Genomic DNA, 19,420 nt, shown 5'->3' with positions numbered 1-19,420 from the left:
GGTACTGCATACCATTGAGTACCCCCAGGGGGAAAAAGCACTGGCTAAATTAAAAACAAAACAAAACACCACTACAGCTTCAGGTAGAGTTCAACTTTTTAACACCACCTGGAATTCCTAGTTAAGCTGAACTTGTATCAAGGGGAAAATTCATACAGCTAATCCCAAAAGGAGCAAGGTAGGGTACAGTATACCGCTTTCCTCCTCTAAACATGTCTACCTAACTGACAGTGCCTACATCCATCCACTTCCACTATTCTGATTCGGTGAAGTAAGGCTAGGCAAGGATGGCCAAGACACAATAAACAAATGTATTCAATATGTGCTTGCAAATGTGAAACTGTAAACTTTCCACCTGGATACAGTATATAAATTGAAAGATGTACCAAAGACAACCATTAAATAAAAGACTTACCGGTTCTGATTGCCAAAAGATGTCTGATCTATGGGCAAGATGCTGTCTGGCCATGGGGCAGTCTGATTTGGAGGAGCCTGCTGCTGGGTATACTGGGGTCCTCCCATATTCATCTCTAGTTCAGAAGCCCCTGAAGAAAGGAAATCAATGATACATCACATCTCACTGGAACTGGTAATAACTCTTTTAAGAACAGCCTTGTAAAGTTCGCCATGCATACCATCTTTTTCTTAAAACACTATTTACGCTTTATACCCTTGAAGGATCTCTTTTTGCATGTGGATACTGTGCTCGTGGCAGGACTTGATGGGAGCCCAACATTGCAGTTCAGATAACGATGTCATCGTGCAAAACCTATTAAAAGCAGAACAGACTACGACCACACTCCAGCTTACCCATATTCATGACTTGAGATTGAAGCATCTGCCTTGGACCAGGTTGACTGTTAGGTCTCATAGGTAGGCTGGATGTTGGGTTACGTATCATGCCTCCTTGGATTGGCCTGTTCATGGCACTCGTTGTTGGAGCACAGGTCACCCTCACAGCAGCACCTTGGGTTCCCCAATCTCCTGATGGCATGGTAGGCCGAGGAGCATTACTACCCATCATCCCTACTAAAATAAACACAAACGGTTAAATCAAGTATTGAGAGATGAACAATCAAAACTTAGTTTAGTACTTTGGAAACTATTTTAGAAATTAGCATACTAAATCAGATAGCATTTCAAATGCAATGCCTTCCTCCAAACCTCCTCCTCTCCAACACAGTCTTTTGATTATGGCGACTCTGTAGGTTAAATTTTTGACCTGAGCTAAGTCTGATAAGAGTAGACACACCCATTATCTGATTCCATGTAACAGATCCTTGTATTGACACAACTGTAATTTGCATGAACCGTTTATGATGGCAAAAGAATATGCTCTTTCAAAACTATTCCCAATAATCTATAGTTCTTTAATCATAAATCTAATGGCAGACATTATGTTTCAGAGATCTCTATAATAAAAATAAATCTATGAGACATAAAGAACTTTCACATCTTTTGGAGAAAAATACTGGTTTAATCTCATAGAAGGTAATGGAACTTGTTTCCAAGTAAACAGGATTGCATTTTAAGAAAGCAATCCTATGTACAATTTACATGGAACAAATCCTTCTGAACTCAGTAAGACTTTCTTCCAAACAAATATGCACAGGACTGGGTTCTCAATCCCCAACTCTCAATAACTGTAGCAGTCCCAAATTTCATTTACTGATGGGGTGAGCGGTATCAGAGCCAGGTGCAATCACTATTCCTGCTCTTTTCTGTAGAGATCTATCCATCCAAGGAATGATTATATGTGTTTGGATGATCTTGCTTCCCACAAGAAGTAGAAACCTTTTGCTCTAATCAAGCCAATAATAAAGTTCTCAAGATGGACTGGTGAGAAGGGGCATGGCAAGCTTCTGGCCTCCCAGCAGTAGTATTGCTGCTGCTTACTGAGGGGGTGGGGAGGTGAGTCCTGTGGCAATCCAGTGCTCCTGCTGTGGTGCAGTCGCATAACTCCAACCTCCCCTCTCCGGTAAGTGACAATAATGCCATTGCTGGGAGTCCAGTGATGCCGCTCCCCACTAGTCACTCCTGCAGATTCCAGTCCACGTGAAACATCACACAAAAAGAGAGTATTTAAGTTACCTGGGCTACTATTCCCAAGATTTCCTTGATTTCCCATCATTCCTTGACTGCCCATCATTCCGGGCTGAGGTATGACTGAATATGGACTGTTGTTTCTTATGGGTGGGAAAGCTCCAGCACCTGGTGGGTTTTGCAATGCGATGTCAAGTTGTAAATTCTGGTTTGGTAACATCCTTCCCAGCTGAGCCTGCCTTGCATTGGTAAAAGCTAAACAGATGAAAAATAGTTGAGAGACTGGAAGTGTAATTTATTTTATTTTTATTTTTTAAAATTGAGATGTTTCGAAACACTATATACAATATTTCAAAAAGCAACTTGCAGAAACACACACCAATGTAGAAGAGTGAATGGCTTATGAATGGCTCATAATATTTTGTCTTATTTCTGAGAGACTAACACAAGAATGTCATGGTTAGAAATATATATTCCACACACACACCCCCACACACTTTCAAAAAATATATTACTCTTTTTGCATATGTGGATATTTACACAGGGCAATATTCAGTTTAAAAAATAAATGAAGAATACTTCCGCTCAACACACTATTTTACTGAAATAGATCAACACCTATATATTGGAAGCATCTGTGGCTAGCTGAAAGGTAAATATTTAAACAAAGTATTTTAAGAAAGATTTCCCTGCAACTTTTTGGGACCTGCTTATTTTTAGAAATTGGTTTTCACGCACAAAACTTTGCCTAACAGGATATTAACCTTGTAATTTACTCACTTCATTTAAAACTAATGCTTTTTTTTTTAAAAAAAAGTAATTTAATTAAATTCATTTAAAGCACATGTCCTCCCATTCCCTATTTTTTATAGCTGAATGCACATTCACTTGCTTGGATTCAACAAGGAACAGTGATTTACAGGCAGATGTAGGCTTCTGTGCACAGATCTGTTGTAGCAGGTGTGCAGGGTGTGTGTGTGTGTGTGTGTGTGTGTGTGTGTGTGTGTGAGAGAGAGAGAGAGAGAGAGAGAGAGAGAGAGAGAGAGAAATCCTCCGTGAGTAAACCTGGAGGTGCAGATGGGGTTGTGTGGTTCAGAAACAGAAAAAAACACAAACATTATGTTGAAACGTGAGAACAGTCAGTGATTTGGAAAGCTGGGTGGCAGTTAAAAGTCCTAATAGCTCACACTATGAAAAACTTCTGAGAAAAGGTTCTCACAGCAACACTTGCCTGTTAAGTGAAGCAAGAAGAAGCCCAAACTGTCTGGTGCTGACTTCTTCATTTAAGTCGGTTTGGGAGACCTTTGGACTTCTAGTTCTTGCTGAACTACAGCTCCCATCACCCCTGCCCATAGGTCATGCATGTAGGGCTGATGGGAGCTGTAGTTCAGCAACATCTGGAGGACCAGTGGTTCCCCACACGTGACTTAAGTCATACAGATTTTGAGAGGCTTCATTACAAGTCTGGGGGTGGGGAGTATCTCCTATACGTATCCCATCATACTTTGCTTATAGGAAGGATTCTGAAAAGCTTTTACGTTCCACGATCAAGTGCTCTTTGTGAAAACCATGATCACAGGAATGCACTTCCCTAGTGACCTCATGGTTTTGTGAAGTATGTCTATTTTACTGTAAAACATCAACTCCTTTACATGGTGTAATATTTCATGTCAATAATGTGTGGCAATTCATGCATTAATGATAGAAATAAAGTAAAAAAATTCTCAGCAAGAAGTACATATTTTAAATCGACAGTGACTTAGACTTCCTAAGCAGTGCAATATCATGGTTTCAGGAGATGCTACATCTATTTCAAAATGTTGATCCTATGGATTAGAACAGCAGGTGGTGCTGTTTGATTACTGCAGGGGGGTTTTAAAGGCGCAGACAATCTGAAAGACCCAGAGGCACTGTTGCAAAGCCTACATTTTTTTTATCACAACAATTTCAGTCCAGCAACAACTCAGACTCACTGCTTTGAGAGATCCGCATTTGGGGTTTCTGGGCTCCAACAGGTGTGCCGGGGCTGTTTTCACCTGTGATCTGCATGAGGTCATTGATGATGGCTTGTTTGTCAACAGATCCTGCTGAAGTACCTGGTCGGGTATCTGGGAAAAGCTGCGACAACTGGCTATTCTGCAGATCATCTAGAATCTCCTCCAAATTATCTAGCTCGCTGGCAGGCTTTGATGAAACAGAAACAAGGAAACATTCATTTTTCATAGTTTCAACAATCTCTCTGGCAGTCAAAGTACAAGATAAGAATACGAGCGCTTGTATCTTCTATCAATTGGGTTGTCTGATATTTACTCCTACAAAGCAAAGTCTAGTGTGGGCTAGTCTGACATATAGAAAAGGCTGACTGTGTGTCTGCACCCAAAGGCCTCAAGCTTCCCCACCACTGTGCTTTCTGTTAGCACAAAGCAGACCAATTAAAGTTCTCTCCTTAAAGCAAATTGCTAATATTCTTTCCCCAGAGCCCAACCATGAATTGGCAAAGAGATATCTCCAAGGGCTGTAGCTTTCCATGAACGAAACAAAGAATCTTTGTTCAGCAAAAATCAGCATTCTGCCACTATTGTAATTCTGCTCGTTTATGACAGGGCTAAAAAACGTTCTATAGAACAGTTACTTCCACATGGCTAAAAATGCTTTACATCTTGCATAGGCTTTTCATTGGTGGCAGAAAAGTACAGCATAGTTTAAAAACATACACAGGTTATCTCCATGTAGTGAGAAATTGCCTACACAGCCGGAATCTTAGTTTGACGGAATGTAAAATTTCCCAATTTACAGGAAATTACTGGTTTGAGAATCAGGGAAATTTACCAACGTACATGCCGCAGGATGCAAAAAAATCTTATGGGGTGAGGAAAGTTTAATGGACTCAAAAAATCTTAAGAAAATTAAAGCTGACCAGGTGAACGAACAACTCAAAAAAGATTATAATGAATGCAAATATTTTTGTACATGGAACAGCCATAAAATCCCCTCTACAGAATGAACAGGCAACAATCCAACAAACTGGCAACATGTTAACTACTCCAGATTATTCTATAATCTTCCATACTGCCTCTGGATAGTTGCGGGAATTTATCTTAAAATGGTACATGGAGCACTTGCAAAATGAAGAGTGTATCCCCACCTTCCACAAATACAATTTCAGTCTTTGCAGCACTGATAAATTTTTCTATGAAACATGACAACTATAGAACACACACACAAAATTCAAAAATGAATGCCACGCCTAACTTTGTTAGTAACTGACACTCATTTACTATAATAGAACGTTAGACAAAAAATGTTAAAGCCCAAGTGTTGAATTAATTGTAAGCTAATTTTTTAATTAAACAGACTGACAAAGAAATGCAAAGTGTTAAAGATTGCTAAAATTTCCTTTTTTCAATCAAGATACTTATAACTGCAGAGGTCAGAACTTATGAGTGCTCACTTTGATAGTACTATGTATTTTAGATGAACTTTTCTTGTTCAGTTCCTTATCATTTGTACTTTTACCATTTATTTTGTATATTTTATGTTGTGAACGACCCTGATGAAGGGCGATATACAAATTTAATTAATAATAATAATAAATAAATTATGTACAGTGGTACCTCGCAAGACGAATGCCTCGCAAGACAAAAAACTCGCTAGACGAAAGGGTTTTTTGTTTTTTGAGCTGCTTCGCAAGACGATTTTCCATATGGGCTTGCTTCGCAAGACGGAAACATCTTGCAAGTTTGTTTCCTTTTTCTTAACACCGTTAATACAGTTGCGACTTGACTTCGAGGAGCAACTCATAGAACGCGGTGTGGTAGCCTTTTTTGAGGTTTTTAAAGACTTTGGTGATTTTTGAAGCTTTTCCAAAACTTTCCCGACACCGTGCTTCGCAAGACGAAAAAAATCGCAAGACAAAACTCGCGGAACGAATTAATTTCGTCATGCGAGGCACCATTGTATATGTTACTATACAAAATTAACAAAAGATGTATCAATGTTTTTAAAAGTTTTATGCAAGTATCTACTTGAAAAATAAGTAGCTCAATATACAACAGGCATATACAGAAGCAACTTGAACTATTTTGGACAACTGTTTGTCTATCTGTAAATATATGCATATTTCTCCTAACTAATGTGCATCACTTTGCACTTGCAGGCACTGAATCCCACCTACCATTCTTTGCCCTAGTGACTCAGACTCTGGAATGACTGGGTGAAATTCAACATCATGCTATAGTGAACATCCGTCCCATCAGCGCAAGCATTGCGGTTTGCCGGACAGAACAATCTCTCTTTTCTTCTCCTGCACACTGTTCTGGGGGGTTCTCCCAAATGTGCAGGGCTTGTCCTTATGGGACTGGGTAGATGAATCATGCTCATTCTAGACAATCCACTGACAGCTAGGGATTTTACCTCCCTGAATAATATTGAGGAGTACTAGATGAAACACTCTGTCTGGAAGTGCTACCAAAATACAGCAGTCCTGTGTTGTCCCCTACCACTTCTACAATATTTGGGCAAACTGATGTGCTTCTCAGCATTTCACCACCATCACTACCACCACTCCAAGTAGCAGATAATGATGGGGAACAAAGGCAATTAACCACATGCTACATACAGTCTGGTTAAATGTTATGTGAAGGATTAGATTCAGGGCAGCCATTTTCAGGCCCCGTTACTTTGGGATCCCTTCCCCCAGTTACTTTTTTATTGAAGGCTGAGGGAGGCACGATTTGGCTAAAATTAGGCAATTTAAGGTCTGGGGCTGTTAGATTTCACTAAGGCCCCTAATCTTTCCTCCCATAATTTGAGCATCAGCTCCAGGACATTCAAGGTAGGATTTAGAGCTGAACCCTGGGCTAAAATTGTCCTGTATAAATGAGAAGCTGCCTGATCTTTCAGTGAGTACAAACCATCTAGACTACCACCTCCATCTCCTTATTCTGTAATTGTATTTAGGGGGATAGCACAGTGTAGTCACCATTCTAAGAGACATCTGCTGGCGCATGACTTGTAGGTAGGGGGACATATTTAATAAAAAAAATTAAACATTTAAACTATAAAACATGCCAGAAGCATTCAACACTACTTGCTTCTTTGCAGTTTTCCACGTAGCAAACTCAAATGTGAATGCTTCCAAAGCCACCATTTCAATATAACACCATTCCTATATATAGTTGAATGTGTGGTTCAAATTTGGCAGGGACTTCATGTGTTCTGTGCTTTTCATGGGGTGAATGTGAGTTAGGGCTCAACGTCCATATTTAAACTGAGGGGGGAAATGACATCAGCACCAGTAAACTGGGTCTACCCTTCTGCTCCTTCCAGCTGCTTTTGCCTATTCCATGCAGCATAAATTGAATTCCCCAACTAATATCCTTGCCACCTGCCTTTTGTCCTTCCATAGCTTGGGTGAGGGAAGGAGGAAAAAGCTCGATTTATAGAGTCATGTTTATCCAAAAGTTTTTCTCGTGATTTCTTTGGAACTATCATTTGTATTTAAAGCTTTGTTGTTTTTAGAAGATATTTAAGCATGAAAATCTACTACAGTCTCTGCTAATAACTTTGGAAGAAAAGGGACACATATTGACAAAGTTGGGGGACAGTAATTTTTAACCTAAGTTAGAGGACTGCTGTGTAAACACGACACAAATTTATAATATGACACCAGAACAGGTCTGAGCTACAGGGGTCAGAAATGCTTAGATAACATGACCATTATTACCTCCTATACAAAAACTGATGGTGTACATGTAATAAACAAGTACTTTTAGAATGTATGTTTGACCAAAATCTAGTAGCTAGCTGTAATAAAACTCAGAAACATAAAAAGGGGTGGAGTTGTTTAGAAATGAGTTTGATAGAACAAAATTCTGAAATACTCAAATCTGTATGCTGGGAAGATGACTATTTAAATAAGCTACCTGGAATAATGCTATTTTTGGTGTTATAACATGCTTCAAAGTATTTCCTGTTCAGAAAAAGTTACACTAGAAAGGAAAATGTTATTCTTTTTTCCATCAAATTCCTCCTCATAAAATATTTACTCTACTATGACCATGCCATATTTACAATAAAACATACATACAAATTAGCCATTACTTTAAACAGATATCACTTCAAAAGTAAAACATAAACAATTCTATCCAGTAGGTATTGCAAAAACATTACCGCTTTTGTTCTAGAAAGGAGAAAAGGATGAGAAGAAGACTCAAGAGGACAGCAGAACAATTTATAATATTCTCTGTTCTATCATTACAACAAATGGGTTAAGCTTTGATCTATATTTAGATTATACTTCCTGTAAGTTTATCCTGCACCAGCTATGATTCTTTCACTTTCTCACTCTAGAGTGAGTTTTTGCTGTGTGCTTTTTTTTCCTTTTTTTTTTTTGCACAGAAGTATCTATGTCATTTTAGGACACTTTTGTGCAGTTTGCACAGTGAACCATTTCGTCCTTCCTCTGTGGAATGCTTTTTTCAAACAGCTCAATGTAGTAGCTTTGCATCTCACTACCTCTGAAGTTCCCTTTCGGCACCCTCCTCACAGAAAGCCGATGTCAGGCATTGAATGTTGCAGGCTTTCTCTAAAAATTGTTGCTTCTTCACGCCTACATTTCCTCCCCAACACCCGGTTGATGTTCTACCAAGAACCACACTGCTACTAACTGGCAAGGTCTAGATTGGACCTTTCAGCCAGCCAGGTCTTGGCAATACAAGCAAGGCAACTGCCTCCAATCACAAGCATAATCAACCACCCTAGCCAAAACAAAACAAAAAACAACCCACAACCCTGTATAAAAGGAAGACATTGAAGCAAATGAGTAAGGATCATTTCCACGACAAATTTCCTGAATGAACAACAACAACAAAGAGTCTCTTACCTGTTCATTCGGCTCAAAGCGCATCTCTTCTTTTTCTGTCTTTATAGTTACTGGCTTTGTGCTACTGGAAGGGTCTGTCTTACTGTCCGACCGTTCCAGCTTGGGGGTAATGTCCGGTAAACCAATATCTTTAGTATCATCTTTATCTAGCAAGTAGCGAAGTAGTGCATTTTCTTTCTTCTTGGGACTCACCGGTTCCTGTTTTGTAGTCACCTCTGAACCAGGAGCTGTGCTACTGGTCTCCTGGCTCGGTTCTTTCCCTGTGGCCTCTGCTGTGAGCTTGGCTAAGTCTACAGGAGAACTACTGTCCTGCAAGAGCCTGTGCAAAATTTTATGCTTCTCCTTGAGCGAGGTTCCATGCGTTGAACCAGAACCAGATAAACCTCCCGCGGAGTCCTTGTTAGCATCTCCCATAGCGTTAGACAAAGGTGAAGGCTCCATCTGATCAGATTTGGTGGTCAGCAGCTGTAAGAGCTTTGTCTGGCTTTTGCCATCATGAAGTCTGTTCTGTCCATCAGGCCTCTCACCAGCAACCTGGGGCATGCCATCATTACTTTCTTTCAGTTCTCCTGAATGGCAGACACTCTCGGCTTGTCCAGCTGTACCTTCCGATTGCTCCCCATGAAGTCCAAAGCCATCTTTAGAGTCCAGGCTTCCCATTTTGCTTAGCTGAGGAGGATTCATACTTACAGGGGAATTTTGCAAATTACCCATTTTTACGTCAGGTGAAGCCAAGGATGACCCCAGGGAGACTCCATGCCCCTCGCTGAGAGCCTGAAGTGCATTGAGGGAACTGTTGGTATAACTATGGCTATTTCCTGTGCTGCTGCAAACCCCAACAGGTGAATGCAAGCTTCCTGCAGGGGAAAACTGACTGGGTGGGATCCGAGGACTGCCTGCCACTCCCGGACTCATACGGTGCCGTGGGGATAGCATAGAGTTTGGCTGACCTGGTGTCATGCCAGGGCTGTTTTGAGAGGGACTATTCATTTTTAGTGCATAGTTACTACCCTGAGGAGTGGATGCTTGTATACTTGACACATGGTTCATCCCGCCTGAACCACCAAACCTGCTTGCTGGCATGCCCATTTGTTCCTTCGGGCCATTTATGGCAAAATTCATATTGCTACTGATGGTCATATCCTGACCTGGATTCCCACTGCACATGGCCTGATGGGCAGGACTGCTGGAGCTAATTGGGTTCAATGGCTTTCCCATTGCTTGTCCAGTTAAATCCTGGTTCATTCCACAAACATTCTGTTCCCTGAAACAGTAAAAAAGAACAAAAACATTATTAAAATTTACATTTTAAATATGATTGATAAAAGACACAATTGATAAAATAAAGATTTGACAATCCCAAACGCAAAGATGGACATAGCATTTGTTTTATCTTGATGTATTCCTAAGCCTGGGGCCTCTACTAACATTTCTTTATCTTGTTCATAATGAAAGAAAGAGAAAAGAAACAAACAGAAGCAATTACCTTTTTGACAAAGATCATTGCTTTTTCTATTTTACAGATGAACAAAGACAATTTGCTGGAGGTTGCTGGTATCCATTGCTGAGATCCACTGCATGAGGGAGTCAGACCCTAAGGCCCTGAGGTAATGTGGAGACCTATAGTGGATGCAACTAGACACTCAGTAGCCACACACCTGCACAGGACTGAGTTATAAGCCCCTCCAGTTAAGAATGCTGGTCCCCTCCTCCATGCAACAACACTCAACAGGAGATAGTGGTAACTGTCATGACTTGAGCCTTTTTCAGAGGATGAGCTTGTGGATTCAGAAGCCCCTAACCAACTGGAAGTGCTTCTGCAGGAAGAATCCTTGGTGCCAGCATCCCTCTGGCCAAGGACATCATGTCCCTTGAGAGCTCCACCTCAAAACTCCTACAGCAACCACAGCCTTCTCTGCTCTTCAGAGAAATTAACTGCTAAAGCAGCCTGGGCCCCTATAAATTAAGTTTCTTCTCAGCAACAGAGAAATAGCTGCAGCTCCTACTTAAGGCTCAATCTGAAGAGGCCTGCTGCTGAAGCAACATCTGAGCTCTGCTCTCATGAAATATTGAGGCTAAGCACTGCACAGAGCTATCCAGGCAACCCTTGCTTCACCTAACAACAGAACCATCATCTCAACAAACCATCTCACTGAGTCACCACTGACTGTGGAAATATATTTATTTTGGCAAGGAACCCAAATGAGTTAACAGCTGGAAATGGATTCCATGGCTCTTGGGTTCATTTCTGTCTTAACAGATATCTTAATATCACATAAGAGAGAAAGCTCCAATAACATATCTACAAGTTTGTTCTGATGGCAAATAAAGTTTTCACTATTTTGATTATATAAGAGAGAATCAGACAAATCCACTTCTGAAAAAAGAAAGCAGAAAGAGGATAGGCATTTGTTGACAATCTGAAAGTAAACGAACAGGCCTTTTACAGCCTTGAAACTGCTGCCTCATTTGCCAACAAGAGTTACAGTAAAAAGCAAGTTTTAAAAGTCATCTCAAAGTACAGCCAAAAAAAATTACAACACTGCTTTAAGTATGGAAGCCAAAAAAACTACAGTACAGCAAACAAGTTCAGAATGAGATCAGCATAGTTAGAGAAAGATTTTGTGGGTACATGCAAGCTAAAGAATGTGCATGAAGGCTGGGGGGGGGGAGGAGGTTTTTCCAGATGACTAAAGTGTGCTCCAACCAAATATTATCCCTTGTAGAATAATCCCACAGGTAAACAGCATGTTATTCCACATGTATGCAATAAATGACTTGGAGTGAGAAGAGGGGGAGAATGTATTACCAGCCCAAAACTATTTGTTTAAAAACAAAAGGTTGTTAAATGTACACTGCAGCATGAACATTGGTACCACAAATCTTCCAATCCAAATATTCTGTGAAGTGGGGAACTCGGACTATTCTAGTGGCTGCCGGCAGTGGAGAAGAGAGATATCAGGCAATTAGCAGGGAAGCTTTGGGGAAAGATCTCCACCCACTACTTTAGGAAACCACTGGACAAGCAGTGATGGCGGCTGTGTGGAGACTGCAGCAGCATATCTCTAATCAAGTTTATAAAAAACAGAGAGACATGTCCCCATATCTTCTACCATTTGGGCTTTTCAGTGCGTGCAGGTATGAGAAACCGAGCGAGTCCTATTTGGGGATGCCTTAAATCTCATGCAGGGGAGCCTACCATAGGAACCTGGAGAAAGAAGATTTGCCTTGAGATCCACTGCTTAAAATCTCAGGGTACGTTTTCTTCCCACTCTTTCCTGGATTGAATTCCCTACATGAGCATCTAAGGAAGCAAAATAGCTTCCTTTCACTGCTTCTCTCATCACTTCCCCATGCTGAGAGCAACAGCATACAGGTGAACCACATTCTACACAGTAGCACTATCTAGGGAAGAATCACATTTTTTCAGGAACAAGATATTGCTGTTTGAAAATACATTTCTTGAGCAAAGATATGTGCATGAAATCTCTTTGAAGACTATCCAAGTTTAGTTTTCTTTGCAGATTTTCTTTTGTACATAAGGTTTTTGTTCTGTTATAAATTTACACTGAATAACATCTGTAGTCAGTTCCTCTCTCCAGACTTAAAAAATGGGAGCTATCAATGGTCCCTCCCCCCCAAAAAAAAGTTTCTTAAAAATTACAAGTTTGCTAAATTACTGAAAGAACACTGAAGGAAAAGTGCTTTATGAACTAACTATATTTAATAGAGTTTTGGCACTGGTTTAAACATTCCTTTGCAGGGTTTGCACTGAAAGTTCTACAGCTGAAACATTTAAACTTTGCCCTGCTAGTGGCATGAGAACTAGAAAGAAAAGCTGAGGAGGAAGAGAAACTGTCCAGTCAATTCTTGTTAGCATGAGATGACTAAAACGAAAGGGGAAACTTTGTTTAAAAATGCACAAAACTCCCAAAGGTTCATGTTAATTTACTGTTTCTCAGATTGCATTATAAGCTGGAAAAACTTAACTTTCTTATAAGTATGTGCCCTGTAGCCTAGCAGTTTTTATTTAGCTTGCTGCCTCATCAGCCACCTTCAAAATATAAAAAGGTCCCCTTAATTCAAACAAAAACAGTTCTGAATTGTTTAAACAGCAATGTTCAGAGGGTATAGTCAAAGTCAGTAAAGTCTTTTTTTGGTACAATGTTCAGCAGCTAACAGATAAACAACAACGAAAGATAATTCTTATTAAAACTTATGCATAGTTCATAACTGAGTCTGACACCAATATGCAATTGCTTCTCATAACCAAGCACTGAACTTTTCATATTTAATGCATGGGAACTGCAGATTCTGGAGAAAAAACTGTCATTTCCCTTTGTCTACATTCTTCATTTTTTTTATCCCATAATGATCTCTCTTGGAAGAGTGAAGGAGATGTTGAACTGGAACAATGGTGGATATTTACATGCAAGGATGTGTTGTCCAAACAGTTCTCTTAAGTGCTTATAAAGTTTCTTACAAAACAATATCATTAGTGCATAGAAGAAAACTGTTCAGATTTCCCAATAGCGAAACCCTTCAAACCCCAGAATGAGCCTGAGTTGAGAATGCAACCGGTCCTGCAAGGATTTCCATGCCTGTACACAAAGTGAGGGGCTCAACATACCAAATGTACTACATGAAGTATTAAAATTTTATCTTATGTGGAACGTTAAAATTAAGTGTGGTCAAAGTAGATTGTGGATCTCAAAGTGATAAAACAGCTTTTAAACACCAATCTGTATCTTCAACTGCAGTCCCAAATTCATGTGGTTGGTTGGAAGCACTATTTAAATAATTGGTATTTACTTACAAACAAGTGGACTAGGATGTTTTCTTTACAAAACAGAAACCATTAAAATCAAAACTATATTTTACTGTCATGCTACACCCAATATAGCTAAAGGGGGCTACTGCAATAATTCATGATAAATTATGTACTCTTGCTGCAGCTGTTCTTAGGAAGTGAGGTTGAAGATTTTTCAAGGCAGCAAAAATTGTATATATTACCTGTGAAGCATATGCAAGGATATTACAAGCTGAGGTTCACCAGTAGTCTGAGAACGGATGAGCTTGCTCTTCGTTTGGGCAGCAACTATGTTGCCGTCAGACAAGGAAAATCGATAAACAGGACTGAAAGCTAGTCCCTGCCTCAGCACTGTAAACAAGGAGAAACAAGAAAAAAGTAGTAAGAAATCCAGGCCGCAGGATAATCCACATGAAAATGTGGACTCTTGTTTTCATTGCCTTCTTTAGAAAGCTAGGGAAAAATCTGCATTTTCTTTTGCAAAATCAGCAAGGCTGTGTTAAAGGAAAAGCTAATGTTTTGCAGATTAAGACCAAAGTGCAACTGCAGTAAAGTATTAACCGAAAGAGTGAGTTAGAGATGGTGCCAGCATTGCAAAAACAGTGCACTTACCTGCGAATTTTCTCTTCATGGAGAATAATCTAAAATAAGAATGATTTCCACCTGTTCCAACCAGAGGAGACAGTGACTCACAACTGAAATTAACTTGCCAGGGACAGAGCTAGTCACAGCTAGCTTCCTGACATGTCTCCAGATAATTATTACAAAGCATTCCAACCCATTCTGCTTTAGACAAACTAGCAAAGTACACTGACTGGGATAAATTTGTTAACCAGGAGCATACCTTAGAATGATACAATATACGGACTAGCATCCCAAGGGATGGAAAATTCTCCCTGAACATATGCCAATTTGAGCCATGACATGACAAGGAAGGAGAGAATAGTTTGTCTACAACTTAATCAGGCCTTCCTGCAATTAGCTGGAGATGGCAGAAAAATGAGCAGCGTGGCAGTGAGGTAACCTGGAGCAAAACCTGGGGCCAGCCTCCTACATCTGTCCCCCAAATGCTCTCAGTAGAAAACACAGCCTATTTAAGTAAAGGGAGGAATATCAACATAATATATATTATATAGTTTATTCTTTATCTAGGCTAACCTACTTTTATGGAAAATGTTCATTTCACATTCCAACATGAGGAAATCACAGAACATCATGGTTTCTAGAAACATCATTTACAATCGCTAAAATCTGGAACAAAAATGCTCAACCAATTGCCTAATTCAGACAAAAAGTCATTTATTACAATAGACAGGTATCTACTTGAATGACGTCTTCCTTGCTTTCATTTTGGCAAGCTTATCAAGTAAATTGACAAAAGAGATTTGGTAGCAAGCTTACTTTGTGCTGAGAGCTTAGCAGTGCCCCTTTCTTGCCCTGTGGGAGATCACAGGTGATCCTCAACAAAATTCAGTTTACTTAAGGTGTGCTCACCTAATGCAACCAATATGCAGATGCATTCTTTGGGTAACGTGTATTTCGGGGGGGGGGGGATTCCAAGTCTTTGGCATAAATTTAGTGTGAAATGGAATAGGATTGGAATTCCAACTGAAAAAAGGTAGGCTCTAGTCTAGGGGTGAGCAAAATTTTTCAGCAGGGGGCCGGTCCACTGTCCCTCAGACCCTGTGTGGGGCCGAACTATATTGGGGGGGGGGGGGGGAGAGAAAAAAGAACAAATTCCTATGCCCCACAAATAACCCAGAGACGCATTTTAAATAAAAGCACACATTCTACTCATGTAAAAACACGCTGATTCCCGGACTATCCATGGGCGTATTTAGAAGGCGATTGGGCCGGATTCAGCCCCCAGGCCTTAGTTTGCCTACCCATGCCCTAGTCCCACAGACTCTGGCCCCATATGCTCTCCTGTAAATTTCTATCATCCAAGTCTTTTGAAGAAGAAATATTGCCTAGTGCCAAACCTTTTTACTTTCACGAGTCTACATATTAAATAATTTTACTTAGTTCAACAAAAATGGGATTTTCTTTGCACATACCTCCCTTAAATCTGTCTTTCAGGATTTGAACACTGACACAAGACACTTTTAAGTTGCACTGCAAAAAAATGTGCTTTTCCAGATCTGGAATTTCAATTTTGCCCCATCTTTAAATGAAAACAATGAGTTACCAGCTGGTTTATTTTAATGTTTTCTTCACTGTGAAACCTGATAAACTAGTTTCAATTCTTGATTTTTCTGAACTGGCTCAAAACTCCTTCATACTTGTGTTTATGCCTATCCTATGAAATTATATTTATGCCTCTCCCTTAACCATCTCCACATTTTGAACACATAATGCTGAAAAACAAGAGTTAAGGTTTAAAATATTTATCTTTGACAACATCTTTGTGTCAATCACGTAGTAGATCAAGTAACATTCAGACTCTGACAATGCTAGACAAGTTTTTCCCTTCCCCCAGTCTTGCAACACTGGTATGGTAAGATTTTCCCCTGTTCCTGCCTCAAAGTTTTCTATCGTGCTACTACATTTTAAATTATTATTTTGGCACAGGAAAACAGGAAACACAAGTTAAACAGCCAGAAGAGTTTATGTAGAGTAGGAATGCAAAGAAAAACAAAGCCTGTTAACTGTGGCATACTGTAAAGTAAAATTTCACACTGAAGGTATGTCATTGTTTCAGTCTAACCTTTGGGCAGAACTCTCAGCAGCAGCAGTGCTTTTAGTTCAGAGCAGGAAATTCCAACACTCCCTTGTCAACAACTCTGATGTTAAAAACGCTTAAGTTAATCCATTTTTAAAACTGGGTGTGTGTATTCAAATCCACAGCTACAGATTTTGTTTAGGGTTTTTTTTAAAAAAAGATGTCATGTGACAAATTACTTCCAATTAAAGTTAAAGCTTGCCAAATGAAAAAAAGAGACATATGCTCTGGGCAGCTTAAACCAATACAGTAAAACAAAATAAAGCATTTTGATTTAGTTTTGTGTAACATGGAATAAGCACGACATTTTGCATTGAACTTGCGGTGTACAGAAAAGCACGTTACCTGTCCTATTTATGAATGAAATTAGGTTCTTGTTAAAACCAAGGGGGGAAATACTCAATGTGATTCTCAGGACTTTGCTTGACGCTCTTCACTTAGTCAAGTTTCAGAAGGCATGTCAAAGTGTTTTCTGGCACTGACCCAGGGTTAGTGCATGCCATCTTCCCAACATACAAAGCTAGAGTCATAATGACTGTCCTAATGCTTCATCTGTTGGTTCAACAGAATATGGGTATAAACCCGATGGGTTGAGAGTTCACAGCAGTGGAGCTCAAAGCAATTTCATGTGCACACCACATTAAGAGGTAGAGCGATCCATCCTTCTAAAGTGATGACAAAGCTGCAACATGTATGCTAAATTAGCTTCTTAAGAGTATGCAGCCTACTGTAGAGGTTCTAATAAGATGGAAGAAAATAATTAAATTTCCTCCAAACTTTAAGTCACAATCCAGTATATAGACAGGGCTTTCATCTTTTCTCCCCAGCAAGCAGCCCCTCATGGTGTGGCAAGTGGAGATTCTAAAGGTCTTTTGAATTTTTGTATTGCTGTTTGGCCAGCACAGGAAAGTGCAACTTCAGGAAAGAAGATGCTCAAGAGCATTCACCAGGCAACCTCATGTTTTCAGGCCTTAATGTTGAATTTAACCCTATTCTCCACAGAAGACACATGAACTAACTAATGACCTAATTCTTGACACTTTCTTTCAGTGCAGCCTTTCAGAAATGAGTGGTGCTTTCAAGATGGATTTCTTGAGGACTGAAGATTCAGTCCTTACTACACTTTAAATCAGCATGGCACCATTTCTTTCTTTTCTATATAATTTGTGCCTTGTACCTTATCACATTTTACCCCAGATGATAATAGGAGTAGCATAATGAATGAACCAAACTGTTTCAAAAGACCACTATGGAAGCACAGAACATTAAAATAACCCATCAGAGAAGGGGGCAGATTTACAGGAGAGATGGGGAACCAACAAAATCTTTGTGGAAACTGCAGCTTGGGTGGGAAAAGACCAAATGTAAAAAGCCTTTGTTCAAGCCCAACTGCTTTCTTTTTTGGAGGCAGGAGGAGGGAGTGGAAATCTATGTGCTATGTGTATGGGTGGTATAAGTGGGGGATGGCCATGACCAGTTTGTGCATTTCCACACTTGTTATGGCCCAGCCTATCACTGACATGCAGTCCTCAGAGAGCTGGCCAAAAGGGAATGCAACCTTGAACTGAAAAAGGTTTCTCACCCCGCTTTACTGGAACCTTTAATTAGGATAAATTAATACATTTGCATTTTTCAAATATCTCCGGGGAAAGTGTCACATGCCATTTCATTTGTCACTGCATGACACACAAAGTACTTTCTTATTAAATGTATTGCACAAAACAGCTCTCTTGTCCGAATTGTGCCGTCGCCTAATCCAAGTAATTCCTCAGGAGTAAAAAGACATTGACGGGAAAGATACATCATTTGGTGGTTCAAAATTTACATAAGCTCTCTAGATTCATATTTGGGTCAGTCAGATTCCGTTTGATCACATTCCCTTCTTCCTCAGTTGTCTATTCTATTTAAAGTATTTTCATCTATTTAAAGTGTTTTCATCAACAACAGTGCTTAGATGTATTCTGAAAAGAATCAAGCAGGCCAATCTACAGCTCATGGGGTTTTCAATATACCTAGGACAGACTTCTCCATCCACTGAAATGTTGGTTTTAATTGCTGATTCAGATTTTTATTTGTAGTCCATCTAGAGTATAATTTATCATGGACAACTGAGATATAAATGTTCAGATAAATAAAAATATATATAAGAGCAGTTTCTGATATTGCACCTAATGGGGAAGGCTTTGCACTTCTTAGCACTCCATGTCTGTACTGTATTGGAGCTGCTGTATGATTTCTGGATCATGACTTGCCATGAATTTGTGCTTTTCTTTCTGTTGTAAACACGCTTGAAGAAACAATGGATCCTTACCCTCCTGGTGATGCCTCTTGGCAAAAGACATATCTCCCTCATGCTGTGCATAGAATCTCTGGATGCACCTTCTCACCACATCTTCCCAGCCAGGTTTCATAGCTGCTCGCATGGTACTAGTGTCAAGTGAAGTTATCTTGCCTGAAGGTATATAAGGCTGTTATTAGAAACCTACACCTGTTTTTTGTTGTTTTAATAAAAGAAGATTTGACTTGCGCTTTCACGGTACCTTGCAGATCTTGACGAGTGCTAAATGTCTCTGATGAGGGCAGAAGTGGCCTTTCCTTCATTGGAACTCTTCTTGCCACACAAATCAAGCAAGACTGAAGATCTTAAATGGGACAAAATTATTTTTAATTGGAGGAAAAGGTTTGCTAAATCTATGCTGGACCATATAATTTATTTTTAAAAAACTTACACTAAAACAACAAAGATAAAAATATGACATGCGGAACTGATTATTTCCTTATTGTACCTTCATCCGACAGACCCCTTAAGAATACGTAAATGGATTTTCAGTCTGCTCACTTTGCTTGCTACACTGCATTCAAAACACAACAATGAAGATCTAAATGTATGTGGGAGATAAAACCTAAGTGCTAAAAAACTTACTCTAATCCTTTTTGTGACACCTCTTATCTCACGCCACCC

General features: G+C 39.7%; 1 protein-coding gene across 14 annotated transcripts in view; it reads right to left on the bottom strand.

Annotated features, from left to right (window-relative positions):
- NCOA2 (nuclear receptor coactivator 2) overlaps positions 1-19,420 on the bottom strand; it is a 129,302-nt gene that overhangs the window by 14,823 nt on the left and 95,059 nt on the right. For 11 of the 14 annotated variants that reach the window (XM_077932923.1, XM_077932930.1, XM_077932919.1 and 8 more), the window contains 8 exons: positions 18,999-19,100; positions 18,770-18,910; positions 13,940-14,087; positions 8,927-10,190; positions 4,017-4,227; positions 2,092-2,298; positions 811-1,029; positions 416-545 (listed from right to left, as the gene is read on the bottom strand). In XM_077932923.1, the coding sequence (XP_077789049.1) occupies positions 416-545; positions 811-1,029; positions 2,092-2,298; positions 4,017-4,227; positions 8,927-10,190; positions 13,940-14,087; positions 18,770-18,910; positions 18,999-19,100 (2,422 nt within the window). The remainder of the gene's footprint in view (positions 1-415; positions 546-810; positions 1,030-2,091; positions 2,299-4,016; positions 4,228-8,926; positions 10,191-13,939; positions 14,088-18,769; positions 18,911-18,998; positions 19,101-19,420) is intronic. The other 3 variants (XM_077932925.1, XM_077932926.1, XM_077932929.1) reach the window with 1 other exon arrangement.

Source organism: Podarcis muralis, chromosome 8 (genome assembly GCF_964188315.1).
Source record: "Podarcis muralis chromosome 8, rPodMur119.hap1.1, whole genome shotgun sequence".
In the NCBI taxonomy this organism is placed as follows: Eukaryota; Metazoa; Chordata; class Lepidosauria; order Squamata; family Lacertidae; genus Podarcis; species Podarcis muralis.
The sequence above is the reverse complement of the archived record's forward strand: the minus strand, read 5'-3'. Positions and strand labels throughout refer to the sequence as shown.